This window comes from Rana temporaria, chromosome 1 (assembly GCF_905171775.1).
Source record: "Rana temporaria chromosome 1, aRanTem1.1, whole genome shotgun sequence".
Classification (NCBI taxonomy): Eukaryota; Metazoa; Chordata; class Amphibia; order Anura; family Ranidae; genus Rana; species Rana temporaria.
The window spans coordinates 186,078,114-186,098,525 of NC_053489.1; the positions used below are offsets into that span (position 1 = coordinate 186,078,114).

General features: G+C 42.7%; 1 protein-coding gene across 13 annotated transcripts in view; it reads right to left on the reverse strand.

Annotated features, from left to right (window-relative positions):
* The window catches only part of NCOR2 (nuclear receptor corepressor 2), a 599,120-nt gene that overhangs the window by 164,240 nt on the left and 414,468 nt on the right, over positions 1–20,412 (reverse strand). For all 13 annotated transcript variants that reach the window (XM_040347350.1, XM_040347349.1, XM_040347347.1 and 10 more), the window contains one exon: positions 1,384–1,526. In XM_040347350.1, the coding sequence (XP_040203284.1) occupies positions 1,384–1,526 (143 nt within the window). The remainder of the gene's footprint in view (positions 1–1,383; positions 1,527–20,412) is intronic.

Genomic DNA, 20,412 nt, shown 5'->3' on the forward strand with positions numbered 1-20,412 from the left:
ACAATTCACCCCCCTGCCCTCAAGCTGGGAGCAGTGGGTGGATGTATGTGGCACAGCGCCCCCCCCCCCTCGTGCTGGGAGAAGTGGATGGATGGACAGATGCAGCACAGATGGATGCCCCCCCCCCCCGCACGAGCAAGGAAGCCAGTGACCCTCGGTGAACGGTGGACAGCCCCCCCATGCCGCTAGCATGGCCCCGGAGATGCGGGTGAGCAGCCCCCCCCTATGTAGCCAGCGTAGGACCCCTGCAGCCGTGAGGTGAACACCCCCCCCCTGCTACCAGCGTAGCTCGGGAGGAGTGGATGGATCATTGTGCCCGGGAGGAGTGGGTGGACAGCAGCCGGCCCTGCAGATGCTGGAAGCGGGTGGGTGCCCCCCCCCCCCCGTGAAGCCCGGGGTGCGCCTGGAGAACGGGCGGGCGGTGCAGGAGGAGGAGCCGGGTCAACTCCGGAGGAAACATGCGGATGGTGGCGGGGCCCCCCTTCCCCTCGTGCGGCAGCGCGCACCTGGGGAAGTGGGCGAGCTCCCCCCCCCCCTGTGGGAAGACCGAGAAGGAAGGCGGGCTCACGCTCCCCCGATGATCGCACGTCCAGCTGGAGCCCTGGGGGTAGTGGAGGATGGATGCCCCCCCCCCCCCCGCACGAACGCCGGGAGAAGCGGGCGGCCCAACGAGCAGGACGGAACACGGGGATGGCCGGGAGGACAGGCGAAGGCAGCCCCCACAAGCTGGGTGGGACATGGGAACGAACGAGAGGCTCCACTCCAATGAAGCCCACAAGGCTTCTGCTGCCGCTGCCCTGCCCCTCCCCCCTCCGACCTGAAAATGGCGCCAACACAGGACCTGGCGTGGGAGGAGGCTAAGTACTCAGCAGACTCCTCCCACAAACACAGGCTAGCCTTCGGCCAGCCTTTACACATGTTATTTTAGTGATTGAGTTTAGATCTATTTACTACAAAAATATTAAATGTAATTACCTGCACAGCAACACAGTGAGAATCGGTGAGGGACCTATTGCACATGTAAACATACTTTCAGGAGGGGAGAACACAAAGATGATTTCATCCATGTGCTGCTATTTCTTCACATCCAATCACAAACTGAGTCAGGTCCCAGGCCAGAATTGATTGTTTAATTAAGTACAGCCTTCAGAGAGGTCCAGGGTGTGACTATCCTGTCTAGCAAGGATGCCTGAATTACAAGACTAACTAAACAGGATTACAACTCAAAAATAGAATAAAAATCACTGTCAAAATTCCCTTTAACCGTCTCAAATACATAAGCAAGCAAATCATTACATATTTGTAGATTGGAATCCAATATGCACCAAAATTTAAAACCATATTTTTTTAAAGACATTGAAATGACAAGCCAATGCTCCTTACCATCTTCAGTTTGTGCTGCTGTAGGATGCCATCTAAGTTCTGCCTCTTCTTGTAGTTAAAGTAGAAGTTCTTGCACTGAGATACGGTTTTGGAGCCAACCATTCTGGCAATGGCAGACCAATTGCGGCCATATTCAAACAAACCTGAGGAGGAGAAGGTAAAAGGATTGGTGAAGTTAATCATTGCAGAGGACGAAGCTGAGTGAAATGAAAGATTACTATGTCATTGTAAAGCCCAGACCTTGGACACAAGCCTATTGATACAACAGAGAACGCTCACGCTTGTGAACAAGCAAATCAGTCATTAGCCAGACAAGTTCATGGTAAATGCAAGACCTACTTATGGAGTGAGGTTAACCCCTCATATTCACAATTCCCAAGCAGTAAGTATTATAAACATATTTCTTAATCTGTCTAAATTTTACTTGCATAAAGGCCCAATGCCTAGCTAAATGCCAGCGCCCCATGCATCAGGGCCCAATGCCTAGTGTGCATGGGGTCTTCCTAAAAGGACCTAGCTGATTTTTGTAAAAAATTGTATCCTCTGTTATATCAGAGGATACAATTGTTTACAAAAATCAGCTAGGTCCTTTTAGGAAGACCCCATGCACACTAGGCATTGGGCCCTGATGCATGGGGCGCTGGCATTTAGCTGTAGGTTAAGGGCACAGGTGTGTTGCCCAGTCCTGTTGAACTCTATAAGAGGCTAACGGCTGTTGCGGCTGGACGGTGCACCTAGCGATACTTATGTTTAGGGCAGTATACACCCTGGTCAAATGCCCAGAATGCAGACTTCATGCATGCCCCCAAGTGCATACTGTCCTAAATGTTCATACTGCTAGGTGCACCGTCCAGCCCAACTGATCGAAAAGGTGCACAATGTGGCTACAAATCCAATATTTCCACCCTGTTAACCCCTTAAGCCCCGGACCATTTTGTAGCTAAAGGACCAGGCCACTTTTTGCGATTCGGCACTGCGTCCCTTTAACTGACAATTGCGCGGTCGTGCGAAGTGGCTCCCAAACAAAATTGGCGACTTTTTTTCCCCCACAAATAGAGCTTTCTTTTGGTGGTATTTGATCACCTCTGCGGTTTTATTTTTTTGCGCTATAAACAAAAACAGAACGACAATTTTGAGAAAAATTCAATATTTTTTACTTTTTGCTATAATAAATACCCCCAAAAAATATATAAAAAAAAAAATTTTTTTTTCCTCAGTTTAGGCCGATATGTATTCTTCTACATATTTTTGGTAAAAAAAGAAAAAATACCAATCAGTGTTTATTGATTGGTTTGCGCAAAAGTTATAGCGTCTACAAAATAGGGGACAGTTTTATGCCATTTTTATTAATAAGTTTTTTTACAAGTAATGACGGCTATCAGCGATTTTTATCATGACTGCAACATTATGGCGGACCCATCGGACACTTTTGACACATTTTTGGGACCATTGTCATTTTTACAGCGATCAGTGGCCTGGCGTGACACGTCACTGATCGTCGTTCCCTATGACAGGGAACAGACGATCACTGACACTGCCACTAGGAAAAACAGGGAAAGGTTTGTTTACACTTACCTCTCCCCGTTCTTCAGCTCTGTTACCCGATTGTGGGACACAGGCGGCAATAGGGTCTGCAGGTCCCGCGGGCGCAGTCACAGCGCTCAGGATCGGTTTGCGAGTGCGCCACCGGCGGCGTGCGCGACCCACGGCTGGGCTCTTAAAAAGCAACGTACCTGTATGTGCTTATGCCCAGCCATGCCGCTCTGCTGACATATCATCGTGCGGCGGTCCTTAAGCGGTTAAAAAAACGAATGTAATGCAATCCTGACTCTAAAGCCTCGTACACACGACCGGTTTTCCCGGCAGGAAAACTGCCAGGAGAGCATTTGGCTGGGAATCCAGGCCGTGTGTATGCTTCCTAGTAGTTTTCCCGTGAGGAAAACAGCCGGAAATCCCGACGGGAAAATAGAGAACCCTGCTCTCTATTTTCTCGTCAGGATTCCCGGCAGAGTGTTTCCTGCCGAGAAAAACGGTTGTCTGTATGCTTACCTGCCTTGTAACGAAACCGCACATGCTCGATAAGACTTCGACGTGGTCGCATACAAGGTTGGTGTGGGGTGTAGCAAGATGGCGGCGGCGGCATCGAATGTGACAAGCGCTGGCTCGTCGTAGTCAATGACGTCACCGCATTCTTGCCATTCAAAAGAACGGCGGTTCTTTTGAATGGCCGTCTGTATGCACGGCTTTGCAAGAAAAGCTTGCCAGGAATCCCGTCAGGAAAATCAACATTTTTTTTCCTGACGGGATTCCCGGCCGTGTGTACAGGCTTTTTACATTGGTGATCTTTTGACCTGAACAAAATCACGGTAAAAAAAGGCACATAAATCGTGGTAAAATTGCGCGACTTTCTGCCTGAAAATGCTATGCTCAGGTGTGAATGGGGCCTTAATGTTGTCATCGTCCCTTAGATACAAGAAACGTGCTTTAGTAAAAAAAAAAAAAAAAAAGAGGCTAAAATGGTCAGGGCAACTCTTAAGTGGCCTATTCCTAAAATCTGCAGAGCACTCCATTGTCGTCTATTTCAAATCAAGTTAGTGAAATAACAGCTTAGCAGGTAAAGCCAAAAAGTCTATTAGGATAAGAAGATTAATTCACACTGTAAGTGGTGTACCTGAATTATTAATACATAGATCCTGATCAAATGGTTAGGATCAGCCATCAGGCTTAAGGAAAAGACTGGAGAAACAGAACAAAGCCTGAATATATCTTCCTGGTATTATCACAGTATTTAAATATTATCTGTATTACACACAGATATTTGTAGGAATGTACATGATTATTATACTGAACTCAAGCTAGTACAGTATGGGGGCCGTCGAGAGTAACACGACTGCGGCTTAAGTAGCAAAGCATCAATGTTCTCTTCCTTGAAAGCTTTTGCTTTGAGGCATGAGCATTTTAATGATAGACCTAGGTTTGCCACAAACTGCATATGATTCTCCAGCAATACATTTTGATACATACAATTTGGGCGACATAAAAAACAAACATTTTTATTTTCCATCAGCTAAACCAGGTATGTCCAAGTGTGGCCCGTGGTCCGGTTTCATATGGCCCCACTGGTAATTTCTATATACATTTCTTTTGTGGCCTCCCAACGAATCCCAGAGCGCTGCCCTTGTGGATTCGTTGGGAGGCCACAAAAGAAACGTACTGTATTTAGCGTTCCTCAGAGGGGACAGGGAGGGGGCTGGATGAGTGCCATCAGATTACATACAGGAGAATCTCTTTTTTACTTAGCGGCCTCTGTAATAGGAAGTAAGGATGAGCTCCAGCGTGTTCGCATCTGCAACAAAAAGGATCATCATCTCAGTTTAGAGAAATGTCTCTCTTCGATAGAAAACTGGATGACAAAGAGTTATCTCAAACTCAATAGTTCCAAATCAGAACTTCTTCTGTTTCACGCCAGTCGGAAGAATCAACTAGCAACAACCTGGATACTGCCGCCCATTCTGGGCAAAACCATCACCCCTAGCTCCAAAGTCAAAAGTCTCGGTGTCATCTTCGACTCCCACATGACAATGGACGCACAAATAGGATCAGTAGTCAGCAGATCACATCATCTGCTGCGCCTACTACGCAGACTTATTCCATTTATTCCTAAAGAAGACATAGCAGTCGTGGTGGGAACAATTGTGAACTCCAGATTGGATTACGCAAATGCCCTTTACCTCGGGCTCCCAAAGTACCAAATCGCTCGTCTGCAGGTCGTTCAAAATACGGCCGCCAGACTGGTGACTGGGAAAAAACCATGGGAATCAATCTCACCTTCGCTGAGAATCCTTCACTGGTTGCGAGTAAAGGACAGGATTGCTTTTAAAGCACTCTGTCTGACGCATAAGTGCATCCATGGGAAGGCTCCGCAATATCTATGCAAAAAGATAAAAGGCCACCACGCCAATCGCGTCTTGCGATCCACCGACCAAAATCTGGTCCAGATACCCAAAGCCAGATACAAATCCAAGGGAGAAAGAAGGTTTGCGGTACAAGGTCCTAAACTATGGAACGCTTTACCAACCAGCATTCGGTTGGAGGAAAACCACCTGACCTTCAGAAGACGGATCAAAACTCTGCTTTTTAGATGCTCTGGAAAGACAGCAACAACTAGCGCCCAGAGGCGATTCAGTTCGCATGCGTCGCGCTATATAAGTTTTTCATTCATTCAGTACACGTGCAGAGCCCGCCAGGAAGTCTGCACGGCGATGCGCTAATCATAGCCAGGGAGACATTTCCCGATCTCTACAGCCGAGCATCGGGACAATGTCTCCCTGGCTGTGATTAGCGCAGTGTACTATGCAAACATGCTGTGGAGCTCATCCTTAATAGGAAGTCCCCTCTCCTGGGCTGGCATTGGACGACTGTTCTAGTCATAGACAGGAAGCACTACTTGTACTTTGTCCACTGAGGAACAGAACATATTACTAAAATATGACATGAGAATTTTTCCTTAATAGTTCACAAACCTTTCCTTGGAAGAGTATAATTATGTATGGAAATAAATAACATTTACGCACATCCACTGTGTGTAAAATGTGCATGAAAGAACTCCTCTTTTCTCTAGTCCCTTCCAAACTTTAACTACTTCTACCTCCACCCATCCAACAATACTAGAAAGAAAAAAAGTAGATGTGGTCCCAAAGAGTATATTACTCTTATAGCCAGGCTAATCTTGAAGGCACTCTGTTTCGTGTGCATATACTCATTTTTGTATACATAGTACACCCTTTAAGAAAGTCAAGCTGGTAGTCGCTTATTAAATTTATTTATATAATTATACATACACACACAATATCTGTGCTTGGATAAAAAAAATGATGCTAGCAGCCAGCACCAATAGGCTGATTACACACCATATACAACATACCATATACAACATACATAATGCAGAGAGGGTGCAGCGCTAACTCAATGTTTATAAGTCACTAACAGAAAAAACACATAAAAGTCCACATATAAAACGATAGCGAGAAAATTTCTACACCAACTTCTGTGAAAAGGATGTGCATGCACAATTGTCAACTCTGTGAGGGAGTGGCAAGCCTGCTTACCGGAACCTATTGATCCTCAAATTATAGCGGAATTCATCAATGGCAATTTTGTTGTCTGCAGTGAGGAGACCTGGATGCAGTCTGGAAGTCTCCATACTCTGACTTTGACCTGCTGGCCAATGGAAGTGAACTTCATATGTGTAGTGTGCGCTGTGAAGATACTGGGGTCTATACAGGCAGTCCCCGAGTTACGAACGCATCAGGGACTGTAGGTTTGTTCGTAAGTGGAATGTGTTCACAAGTCGGAACACTGCTTGTAAGTGTAACTTCCGCCTGTGCAGGGATGTGGCATGTTCCGGGCACTTCTGGGGCTCTTCTGTCCATGCAGTACATGAAGTACTGCAGTGTGCAATGTGGAAAGATAGCTGCTCGGAGGTATCCAGGACCAGCGTGGAGAACAAGCAGAAGGGATTGAGGCCGTTCGTAAGTCGGGGACTGCCTGTACATGTATTGCAAAAAGTCTATTTGGAGTAGATGAAGACATATCTTGTCTCTTTTTTGAAGATTCTGCCAGAAAAACTTGTAAAAACGCTGGCAGAGTTCACACCGCTGGAAGTGGGGATTTTCCTGCTATATGACTACACAAACCGCATTGTCACGTACCTGATGGGAGACTGAGATGACGAGGTCGGCCTCTCTTGTATCTCCCGCCCTGGCACCGCTGGAGATGAAACAGAGGACACCGAGGGACAGGAGGAACACGAGTGCCTGCAGATGAAGACTCCGACAGCAGTAGCGGGAGGTGCGAGCCGGGATGAGTAGGAGGCACTCAGCGGGAGCAGCGACACTGGATATCAGAAGAGGTGTAGTTCCTGGAAGACTTGTAGCAGGAAGTTGCAGGAAGTCGCAGGAGCAAGTCGCAGACACTGGGGGGTTGCCAGGGCTCAGCACAGGAAGCAGATGCAGGGTCATACAGAAAGCCGGGTCAAGTGGAAGGCGGGCAGCGAGGTACCAAGCAGCAGGCGGTAGCAGCGTCAGGTGAATAGCCAGGATCAGAAACCAGTAGTCAGGGGATAACAGAGTTCAGGAACGGGGTCAGGGCAAGCCAGGTTCAGCAACAGGAGATCAGCAAGGTAACAGCAAGATTCAGGGTACAAGCTGAAGACCAGTCAGCACTGCCTGATGGTCAGAGCTCTCTTTAAATAGGCATCAGGAAGGATCTTCCTGTCACATGATGAGCCTATGGCTCCCATTTCATCTACTGGCAAGATTGCCAGTACTTCTCCTATGGCCATTTCTTCTACTGGCAAGATTGCCAGTACTTCTTCTCTGGCCATTTCTTCTACTGGCAAGATTGCCAGTACTTCTACTACGGACATTTCCCTGACACTCCGTCCTTTCCTTACACGCATACTCTAGTGACCTGCAGTGATGGATGACGCGAATATTGTGGTGGGGTTCTGGCCGTTTCATCTGGCCCTTTATTCCTTATATGCTGCTGTTGACCTCTCTATATTTTGAGGGTCAAAAGGTCACGGTAAGCAAGGTAAGCAGGCTTTTCTCCCCTCACAAGGTTATTAGGAGTTTTTTCGGCAGAATCTTCAATGAAGAGAGAAGTATTTTCATCTATTCCCAACTAAATTTTTGGGCAATACATGTATAGGCCACAGTATCTTAATAGCACACACTAGAAATATGAAGTTCGCTTTGATTGGCCAGCATTGATGAATCTCTCTATAATTTAGGGGCCAATAGGTTTCGGTAAGCAGGTTTGCTATTATTTTCTATATATAATGTAACTGCTTACCCATACCTCATCCGTTTTTCTAATGAATCTCTTGGACTTGACTAATAGCCCATACACATGATCCGAAAATCTTTTTCCGCTTAATAGACACAAGTAGAAATTGAATAGGTTACTAAAGTCACAAAAATTCTCGTACGACAGAAAAAAATAACGGAAGTGATGTCATGTGTTGTAATGTATTTTCGGACGACAACTGTACTGACTAAACGAAAATATTGTACGATCTGGTGTCGTACGAGGAAAATATTCGTGCTTGTCGGATCTAATAATATCGGATGAATTGTCGTGATCGGCTCTCGAAAACTCTGTACTAACGATCCGTTTATCGTTTGATTCTTCCTCGGATGACAGTTTTTGTACGATATTCGGATTGTGTGTACGGGCCATAAGGAAATTATGATGAAAAAATTACTTTAACCCTTCAAGTCATGAATCAACGTAAAACACCATTTAGGCACCATGGAGAGCTGCAGATGGCAAATTCCATGATCTCACCATAGATGCTAAAGGAAACTAGTAAACTTGTGGTCTTTCAGATTCGTAGAGTACACGTTAGACACATTATAACGTAAACAAATGTGGCTGTTGCAACAGAGAATGCTGCCTATATCATTTCCCAACATTTTTTTTATTTTTTTTAAATAAGCCCCAGTATCTTAGTAATTAATAATTAAATATCAAATAAAACATCTCACCTTCTTTATTAACACCAAGATAATGTTATTCTTTTAGTTAAAAGAACTTTATTTTGTTTAAAAGACATTTAAAGTTATATTACATTCGGTCGCATGTACTCTTCACAATCAAGTTTAATTAAGCTGCTGCATTTCTTGGCACGGCCTTTACTGGAACACTTCCCAACAAAACCACTAAACCCCAGCTGCTACTATCTCATAACATCCTATAGTCAGAGTTATACTGTATTGCCTTACCTGCAGCCAAAGCTACCTCATGCTACTCTTGACACACACAGGACTTGTGGAAATCAAACTCCGCCATCTCTCAACACTAGACCGCATGCTTTATTTACAAGTACACAAGACACAAAGGGGAGCATCTTCACGTTTCAGCCAGGAAGGTTGTGAGCTCGTAAGAACAGAAGAGATCCGAAACCCCAGCTATAAGATTTCTTTCTTTTTTTTTTTAACCAATGGGTATTCTTCATTTACTTGTGATGCATACCAACATAGGAAATGTCAGTTTTATTCAGAGATTAAAAAGCAATGAGCCCAACAGTAAGCTTGACAATCTTTCCTAGATTTTCGTGTAATCTCTCCACTTCCTATCCTCATTTGACCCTCTATCCGGCTATGCGGGCCAAAAGCAAAGCAAAAAAAGAAAAGAAAAAAAAAAAAACTACACACAGACACTTTGTGATAATGAAAACATTTCTACTGAGGTCACCTTGGTAAGGAGGGGATTCGGTAACTTCTGTAGAGCTGAATATTGTTTGTTTACTGCTGAGCACCATAAAAATGTAATTCCATCTTTGTAACGCTATTAAACTGTGGTCATTACCTGTATGTTTTTTTTTTTAAAGCAGATCTTACCCAAATAGGACACAATGCTTTCCAGCTTACGTATGCTTAGATGCGACAAACACATTTGTTTTAGTTTTTCTACCTTGATTTTCATCTAGTAAGCTTACGAATCGTTAACACACTACCTTTATCTGGGTGGCTATGCTCTCTTCTCTGCTCTTATCTATGTAGAGTTATAGTAGCCGCCCAGGCTGGACTTTAGGCATATCTTCATCTGTTCATGTCCATTATAATGGGGGGGGGGGAGATTAGTAGTTTACAAAACAAATGTAAATGCTTGTTGACAGCCTCACGTATGAGTACAGCAGCAGAGCGGCTCTCCTAGTACTTCCGGGTAGGGTATGCACCTGCCGCACGTGCCGCGGTTGTGCTGTGATTAGATACAGCACATGTTGATCAGCGGGTGTCGGCCGGCACCCGCTGATCGGCGAGGAGACACACAGAACAGAGCCCTGCCAATGTAAACATAGTAGGGAGCCACCTCTCCTGCTGATAGCCAATATTTTGTACATTCCAAAAAAAAAATGTTGTACACTGTTTTACATTTTTTTGTTTTTTGATCCCTGTTTATGCTGTCACAAGGAATGTAAACATCCCTTTTGACAGTAATAGGCAGTGACAGGTATGGAGAGATCGGGGTCTATAAGTCCCTAAACCCCTCTTCTGCACGTCAACGTTTTTTAAAACCTTAAAGCGGAGTTCCGGCCACAATTTCACTTTTTAAATATAAATACCCCTGTAATACACAAGCTTAATGTATTCTAGTAAAGTTAGTCTGTAAACTAAGGTCCGTTTTGTTAGGTTGTTACAGCATTTAGACACTTTATAAAATAGAAATTGACTGGGGCCATCTTAAGTGTGGGCATCATGAAGTCAGACTGTATGACTTCCTGGATTTCAGCCTTGCAGATCTCGCACATGCTCAGTGCTGCACAAGCAGTGTAATAGGTTTCAGATCAGGTTTCAGCACCTGTACTGTCCAAGTCACATGATTCTTCGAGACTTGGGGAGTGCATAGACTCCTGGAAAGTTACACCCACTACATTCCCAGGAGTCTGTGCGGTGTAGGTTAGGAAGCTTAAGCACCTAGGTGCAAGAAGAGGGAAGATTAACTGTTCTGCCTAGCAACAACACTTTGAAGGCATCTAAAAAAAAAAAAAAATTTCTTAAAGGACTAATGAATTTTTTTTAAAACTACTGATGTAATGTTATATTTATGGGTGGAACTCCACTTTAAGATCTGCTTTTTATTAATACTTTCTTTTTTTAAAACTGGCGCCTTTAAGATGCCGGTAATACGGGAAGTGATGTCATGACATTGCTTCCTGGTTACTAGATCCGAGACCTGAACAAAGCATCACATTAGTGTTATAATGTCCGCCGCAATATCGCAGTCCCGCTATATGTTGCAGATCACCGCCATTACTAGTATCAAAATAAATAAAAATTCCAGTACATATACACACCATATTTTGTAGTTACTATAACTTTTGTGCAAACGGATCAATGTATGCTTATTGGGATTTTTTTACCAAAAATATGTAGCAGAATATATGTAGCAGAATCGGCCTAAATTTATGAAGAAATTAGATTTTTTTCCATTTTTTTATTGGACATTTTTTAGTGTTTTATAGTGGAAATTTCCGGAGAGCAAATGGATAACACTGGTTTTGTTTCCAGTTCATCACACAGGAAGTAACACGAGCACTGTATTTCTGGCAAGATCAGCAGGATTTTCTGTACTTGCTGCTCAACCTGAAAAGAAAATGATTGAAGCCACTGCATCTAAGAGTTGGTAAGCTACAATATTTTACACCTTTATTTTGGGGTTTGGATACACTTTAAGTCCATACTTGCTCTTGAAGTTGACACTTTGCCCTCCTCTTAAAGGGGTTGTAAAGGTACATTTTTTTTTTCCTAAATAGCCTCCTTTACCTTAGTGCAGTCCTCCTTCACTTACCTCATCCTTCCATTTTGCTTTTAAATGTCCTTATTTCTTCTGAGAAATCCTCACTTCCTGTTCTTCTGTCTGTAACTCCACACAGTAATGCAAGACTTTCTCCCTGGTGTGGAGTGTTGTGCTTGTCCCCTCCCTTGGACTACAGGAGAGTCAGAACGCCCACTAACACACAGCTCCTTTCTCTATCTGCAACATAGAGAGTGTCCTGACTCTCCTGTAGTCCAAGGGAGGGGCGAGCATGACACTCCACAGCAGGGAGAAAGCCTTGCATTACTGTGTGGAGTTACAGACAGAAGAACAGGAAGTGAGGATTTCTCAGAAGAAATAAGGACATTTAAAAGCAAAATGGAAGGATGAGGTAAGTGAAGGAGGAGGTAAGTGAAGGAGGACTGCACTAAGGTAAAGGAAGCTATTTAGGAAAAAAAAAATGGTACCTTTACAACCCCTTTAACTGTGTATCATAAACAATTGCCATATATATATATATATATATTTTTTTTTTTTAAATACTTCGGTTTACATTTGTCTTTAATCCTTCCTTGCATTCTAGGTGCTGCTGACGCTTCCTGTCTGCATGTACTCCAGCAATAGCTACAAAGGTTTCCTGAAGCAGACAAGTGGATCATGCCTGAATAATGCATGTTGAACGAGCCATTAGTAATCTGCATTAAAAGTCGTAGAGACAAGGTGACAATGTAAAAGCACAATTGGTAGACAGCAACGGAGCGTTGTCACTACTACTACAGAATAACGGGAAGAGACTGAACATGGACCTTCGTGCATGCTGCAGATTTAACCACTTGAAGACCAGGCCTTTTCTGAAACTTTTTGTATACATGTTAAAATCTGTATTTTTTGCTAGGAAAATACTTAGAATCCCACATATATATTATATATATTTTTTAAAGCAGAGGTCCTAGAGAATAAAATGGTGGGTGTTGCAATTTTTTTTATGTCACACAGTATCTACAACTTTTTTTTATTTATTTGGTAAAATATAAAATATGATGTTACACCAACTAAATAGATCTCAAACATGTCACGCTTTAAAATTGCGCATGATCCGTGCAACAATGACAAATTACATAAATGTTAATATCCATAGGCAACGCTTTAGAAGCCTTAACAGGTTACCACATTAGATTTACAGAAGAGGTCTGGTGCTAAAATGAGTGCCCTAGATCAGCCGCTAGGATTGCTTTTACAAGTGTAGCGCCCCCTTGCTTTCAGCATGGGCACTACGCTAAAGTTAGTGGGAATGGGAGAGTTACTTTGCTCCCATTCGTGGTTTGTCTAAATTTGGCACTTCTGTCATTCCAGAAATGTCCACTGGGTCAGTCTGTGGTCAAGGGGTGCAATACCACCCCTTGCCGGCAGTTGGCGCCAGAGGGGTTCTGGCAGAGCAAGTTTTCCCCAGCAGCCAACTGGAGGAGTATTCGCAGGGCATGCTGGGGGAGAGTATATCTGTGACAGGGGTCATGGTTGAGAAATTTTCGCGGGGTCCCCGTTCCAGGTGCGGTATATACCTTCAGGGTACGCGCATCCATGGACCCCGCCAGCGCGGCCCACCTGGCCAAAGCTGAAAACTGCATCAAACCTCATCCTGAGGAGAAAAGGGACCCCAGTGTTTCGCTGGGTTCCATGACCTGTTGAGAGAATCCCAGTCTGGGATCGGGTGTCCGGACCACTGACAGGTATGCTTGCTGTCATTCCGGGGGCCTATATAGGAAAAGTCTACTGGGAGGATTCACTCTATTTATTCACCTAAGTCCTTTATTGAAATTGACCTGTGGCAGAAGCCCTAGAGCCAGGTCTGTGAGAGAGACCTGTTCCTCTCAGCTAGTTCAGAGTGACACTTTGGCTGCCAGGCCTATTATAGGGGTCTGTCCGGAGGCACTTTACCCACTCCAAGTAGAGTGGCGACGAGTTACAAAATTGGTACTATACAGAGCAGTATTGACTGCTCCATTTAATATCCAGGCCGGATACCGTGATGTTCTCTTCTCTTTCCTTCATCAACCTTGACCTTCCCAATTCATGTTGATGTTGGCCTTGTTTGGCCTGGACAAAAAAGCATTGAAAACCTTTTATTGGTTGTCTGGACCTTCGCTCACTACCGCTGTTCTCACAACTACACCCCTAGACACCGCCAGGGTAACTTAGTAGGCCGATCCCAAAATCAACCAGCGGCACCTTTGGGGGTGAGCGCTACACAAGAAAGCCAACCGCCGGCTGAAAAAAACAGTACCGGGATGGTGCCTGCAGCTATAGGCATCATTCGGGTATTATCACTCAACGTCCAACCACATACCAGTACGTTGCTGGTTGTCAAGTGGTTAAATGGAAATAAAAGGACTTTTGGATACTGCATGCTGACTGTTTAGCACCTCGAATTATTACATCTCTGGCCCACCATGAATGATACTGTATGTGCAGTGCAAGCTGAGTGGGGCTGTAATCATTTCTACCTCGAATTTTCCACTATAAACTTTTCATGGTACAGGCACAGACAATAAAATATTTTGCCCATATATATCTTTGGAAATACAAACTAAAACAAATAAAATATATTTTTATGTTCACATGGCCACATTGCATGTTTTACAGCTTTTTCTAGGGACCCCCTAGAAAAGCATATCCCCCTTTGGAAAGCACCAGCAGAAGGGGTTAAAAGCATCCGCTTTTACAGCGTTTTGAATCTAGAGAACACAGAAAAATAGTTACTTACCTGATCCTCTGCGCTGCTAGACCAGTCCCTGCAACGTCTTCCCTCCCACGCTGCACCAGCATAAGGTCCTGATCATGACCAATGCAAGGTCCATTGCATTGAACATGATGATACCAAGGGACAGTCCACTACTGTAGCATGTATGAAGCAGTGCCACTGCCAGGGAAGTGGAGGATCAGGTAAGTAAAATAGCTTCTCTTCTCCCCTATAAAAAAAACAAGCAGTTGACCCTTGCAGTACAGACGCAGTCCCACTACAAGTGATCATTTTAAAGTTTGCTGGAGTTGGACTTGAAAGTGGTTTTAAAAACAGTTTTATTTTTTTTTACCTTAGTGCATTTTATGCATTAAGGTAAAAAACCTTCTGAATGCAGCCTAAATACTTACCTGAGCTTGATCTTCATCCAGTGATGTGTTCGAGAGCAGTGTCTCTCTCTCTCCTCATTAGATAGAAAGACAGCAGCAGGAGTCATTGGCGGGTGGCCGAGTCGCATGCTGTGTGTCAATGGAGACACAGACCCAGTTTAGGAGCAAGCATGCACCAGTACAGACACTGGGTCTTTTGCCTTTAAAATCTATGCAGTGCCTCTGTCCCTGAGGGTGCTCAGAATTGCCCCATGTTGCAACCATCAAGAGAGTGGGGAAAAAAACACAAAGTGTAATCATTTTATTGTAAACTCATTAGGAATGGTATTGCACTTACACTGACAGAGAAGTACACGCCAAAAGAAATCCAAACCAGGAGCACCAGTTTGCGTTCCACCTGTGTTTCATAAAGTGGAATTGACGTCACCGGGAGTACTATGCTTTTCGTCTTATATGTGCAACATCATCAGGAACTCCTGACAGCTGCCTGCTCTGCTCATGTATGGTTTACTTTCTAACATATACAGATGTGATGCGCTAATCACAATCTCAACGAAATAAAGTGTCTTCCAATGTGAAAAAGAAATATCTTCACATGTGTTCTACTTCCGGATTAGCAATCCACCACCGTGCTAACGCAAAGGTGCTTGCCAAAGGGCCATGAACCCCTATTATAGAGAAGTCAAACTGAGCCTCATGAAACCAAAATGCAATGAATATTATCCACCATTCCACATAAGGACACTCATATATATATATATATATATATATATATATATATATATATATACACACACACCATGCAGGAAGAGAAGAGCCAGATGCTCCAAAAAAATTTAATCTCATGGTAAAACATATTAACAAGTTAAAAAACTCACATTATAAAATTCAAACAGCACTCTATAGAAATCAAAACCCAAACCTAGTACATTACACAAGCGTGGTGATCGCATAACGTACAGCTCTGCCCTACGCATTAAGTCATAAATTACATCATCGGCGGCATGGAAGCTGCACATCGCCACCAAGATAATATAGACGCACCCTCAGTCAGCAGTCGGGAATCCATAACAATTTATCGGTAAAAACATAACCAAGACTCGTTTTCACATCGAGGGAAGAGATCATTAGCCCCTTCCTAAATACGCATTACAAGAGGAACTGTCAACTCCATCTTGTGGTAGAAAACCAGTAGTACTACCTACCTGCAGAAAAGCAAATAGGCCAACTAAAAAAAAAAATGTATTGTACAAATAATGGTTTTATAAAAATAACTAAATGAATACATGAAAAATGGGTATAAACTTTCCTATATTCCCACTGCCCACTGAAATACTATACACAAAATATAATCATGAAAAATGAAATTAAATCACAATAATGAAAATTTCCCCTAAATATATGAATTCACAAGACACCATAAAATAGAAAATACATAATTAAAATAATGAGAGCCGTTATAAAATAAATAATAATAAAGCTAAGATCACAGAAGAAACCCCATAAATTGACTGTTATTTAAAGAATGCATTGACATCCCAATCAATTTACTTATCACTTGACTGTTTTTGGTGTTATTTCACTTATTTTCACTTTGTCACTTTGGAAGGCACTTTGAGTTGAGATATGTAGTGCAACACTTCTAAATATGTTATATTGTACAGTGCCTTCATAAATGTATTCATACCCCTTGACATTTTCTACATTTTGTCATGTTACAACCAAAAAGGTAAATGTATTTTATTGAGCTTTTATGTGATAGACCAACATAATTGTGAAGTGGAAGGAAAATGATCAATGGTTTTCAAAATATTTTACAAAAATATATCTGTTAAGTGTGGCGTGCATTTGTATTCAGCCCCCCTGAGTCAATATTTTGTAGAACTACCTTTTGCTGCAGTTACAGCTGTAAGTCTTTTTGGGGATGTCTCTACCAGCTTTACACATCTAGAGAGTAAAATTTTGCCCATTCGTGTTTGCAATGAATATGCTTTGATCTAAACCATTCCATTGTAGCTCTGGCTGTATGTTTAGGATTGTTTTTCTGCTGAAAAGTGAACCTCTTCCCCAGTCTCAAGTCTTTTGCAGACTCCAAAATGTTTCTTTTTTTTTAAGATTGCCATGTATTTGGCTCTGCCCATCCTTTCATTAACCCAGACCAGCTTTCCTGTCCCTGCTGAAGAAAATCATCCCCATAACATGATGCTGCTACCACCATGTTTCACGGTGGGAATAGTGTGTTCAGGGTGATGTGCATTGTTAGTTTTCCACCACACATAGCGTTTTGCTTTTAGGCCAAAATGTAACATTTTGGTCTCATCTGACCAGAGCACCGTCTTCCACATGTTTGCTGTGCCCCCCACATGGCTTCTCGCAAACCACAAATCGGGACTTCTTATGGCTTTCTTTCAACAATGGCTTTCTTCTTGCCACTCTTCCATAAAGGCTATATTTGTGGAGTACACGACTAATACGGTAGTAGTCCTGTGGATGGAGTCTCCCACCTGCAGCTCCTCCAGAGTTACCATGGGCCTCTTGGCTGCTTCTCTGATTAATTCTCTCCTTGCCCAGCCTGTCAGTTTAGGTGGAAGGCCATATCTTGGTAGGTTTGCAGTTGTGACATACGCTTTCCATTTTCTGATGATGGATTGAACAGTGCTCTGTGAGATGTTCAAAGCTTGTGATATTTTTTTTATAACTTAATCCTACTTTAAGGGGGCTGAATACAAATGCACGCCACACTTTTCAGACATTTGTAAAAAAAAAATGAAAACCATTTATCTGCCACTTCGTGTTGGTCTATCACATAAAATACATTGAACCTTTTTGGTTGTAACATGACAAAATTTGGAAAATGTCAAGGGGTATGAATACTTTTTCAAGGCACTGTACATTTAATATAGTGCAAGCAGCTATCATTTTTTGTTTTCCCATTGATATAGGGGTCACCACTATATTTTCCAGTTCTATCTGATGATTTGTGTCTTGTTACTGCCTGCTTGTGTTGGTTGGTCACGCAAATTACCCAATCCTTTAGAGCAGGGGTCTTTAAACTATGGCCCTCCAGTTGTTCAGGAACTACAATTCCCATCATGCCTAGTCATGTCTGTGAATGTCAATATTTTACAATGCCTCATGGGACGGGTAGTTCCGCAATCGTTGGAGGGCCATAGTTTGGAGATCCCTGCTCTAGAGGATATCCGTTTGTTTTCTTAATGTTTGTTAATTTGCATAATCAATTGCTATTGTTATCAGTACTGTGAGGATTATTAAAGAAAAAAACAACAACATGTTTTGGCAGTACCGGGGAAGATCCTTTTTGACAAGTGTGTCTAGATACATGTGCAGCTACAGAACTATTTGTGGTTATGGTCTACATGAGCAATTGAAACACAACTGTTTTTTCAGTCCCACTCATTCTCATAATTACCATTTTGTACTCGTTTTTATGGTTCCTAGTATTCCTTTGGACAAAGAAGAGGTGGGAGAAAAGGATGATGAGTTAGAATAAGGATTTTATGTTTGGGGATCTGATGAGTTGGGAGAGATTAAAAGAGTACGGACATGGATTCAGTTCCAAAAACATATTCCATTTTGAAACCACTTAAGAATCACTTAAAGCAAACCTGTACTTTAACTATCCTGGACAAAATAATAGGATCAGTGGACAGTGGGCTACCTTCAAATACTGACGTACCCATCTACACAGAAGCTTTTCTGATGTACAGACATGCAGGGAAAATGGGCCTATACATTTTCAGTTTTAGGCCCTACTCTTTATCAGGTCTTCTACACCAGTCCTCACATTTCATAAAGGTGATGGCAGAGGTCATTGCAATTTTGTATCAAAAAAAGGTATCTAGATAACTTCCTTATTAGACACCAACACAAAGCTTGATTATGTGAATCATCAAGAAAGCCCCTCTTTTCTTCGTCTATCTTTGGAAACCTTGCCCTGGGCAAAAAAATCATCAGCCTCATTCCGCTATTCACTTTTCACATTTGTTTGCCAACTTTCTTGGCAGATATTATCTGAATTAGTGAACATTTTCACTGGGTTATCAGGTAGATCTGTTTATTTTGACAACCAATGCTTAGGTTTTCTGGTTCTCTGTTCTTAGTCCCTGGGAAGGGGCCATGAGGGTATATGCTATCACTTATGCTTGCCAGTTCTCTCAGGCAAATGCATTCCCTCAGCTCCAGTTGCTTCTTTTGGTCATCCGGAACATAAGAATAGACGAGGTCAGGGAAATTCTTGATGCCTCATATTGGCCTCAGATCCCAGTGCTCCTTTAGCTGTCTAATAAAAGCCCTTTGGCATATCTCCTTTGATCCAGGGGCAGTCCGATGTCTACAGGTCCCATGCTAAATCCTGAAGTAAGTCTCCAGAACTACTTCTTTCACTTTTCTAAGCTAAATTGTAAAATCATGATAGTCACCAATATGCTCCAACAGCCAAAGTTCTGGGGCCACACAGGGTTCTTTCCTGGGGGCCAAAAACTTCAAGTATGAATGATAGAAACAGTAATTCAGCTACTGTTTTCAAAAAGAAGTCAACAGAGACATGCAAACTTCTCCCAGTTCTGGTTTCCTTTAATATGTATGTATAACCTGAACTTTTCTTTTTACTTTTATAATAAAATGGTCCCTAATGCACATTCGTTCACTCAAGTCTTTTCTTCACAGTGTAATCAATAGACAACCACTGAAGTTTCAAATTTTTATAGAAAACCACCAACAGTTATTCTGTTTGTGTCAGATTATGGTGTCTGATAGCTTTCCAATACTTAACCTTGAGGTAAGGTGCTGTCAGACAATCCACAAAAGAGGTGCACAGAGAAACTGCTTCATGCATTCCAGACACTTGGTAAAGTGATCTGTAGAGCACAGGGCTTACACTAGCAAAAGTCACTGTGCTCTGCTCATCGGACAGCACCTCTTTCAGTAATGCTCTTCTGTAAATGTGTTTTTGCAGGTTTGTTTTCATTTACCCCACTTGAAACAGGGGCCCAGTCAGTCATATCTATAGCTGTTGCAACACCTAGTCCTGCACTAATGCTTCACATTTATGCATAAACCGGGAGACCAGTTGAGAGTGCTACAGCACGATTTTATAGGCAGCTAGCAAATACTCTTTAACCAGACTTTCTCTGATAGATAATCCACTACCTTCTGGTTGCCAAAGAAACGCAATCGGAGTAAACATATTTTTAGAAAATGCCATCAATTCCTAACTTTCCAACTCTAGAACAGGATGACACATTGCTTCATTTATCATCAAGGCTTTAATAAGTACTGTCTGTACCGCTCCACAAAGTCAAGCATATCCAACCTTCGATTCTCCAGCCATCATTTTCAACTGCAGGGGTGAATGTGGGCAGTGACTGAGATAGTTCAGACAATTCGGAATACTAATTATGAATTAAACAAAACCCAGTGTAATAAAAAACTAAATTACCTTTTTTTTATTATTTATTTATATCTACAAAAATGTTTTACGTAGTTCTATACTTTATTTTTATTACAGCTTCTCTGCTGAGTGCTGCATTCATGAGCTTTGCTAAATATCCAACCCTGTAA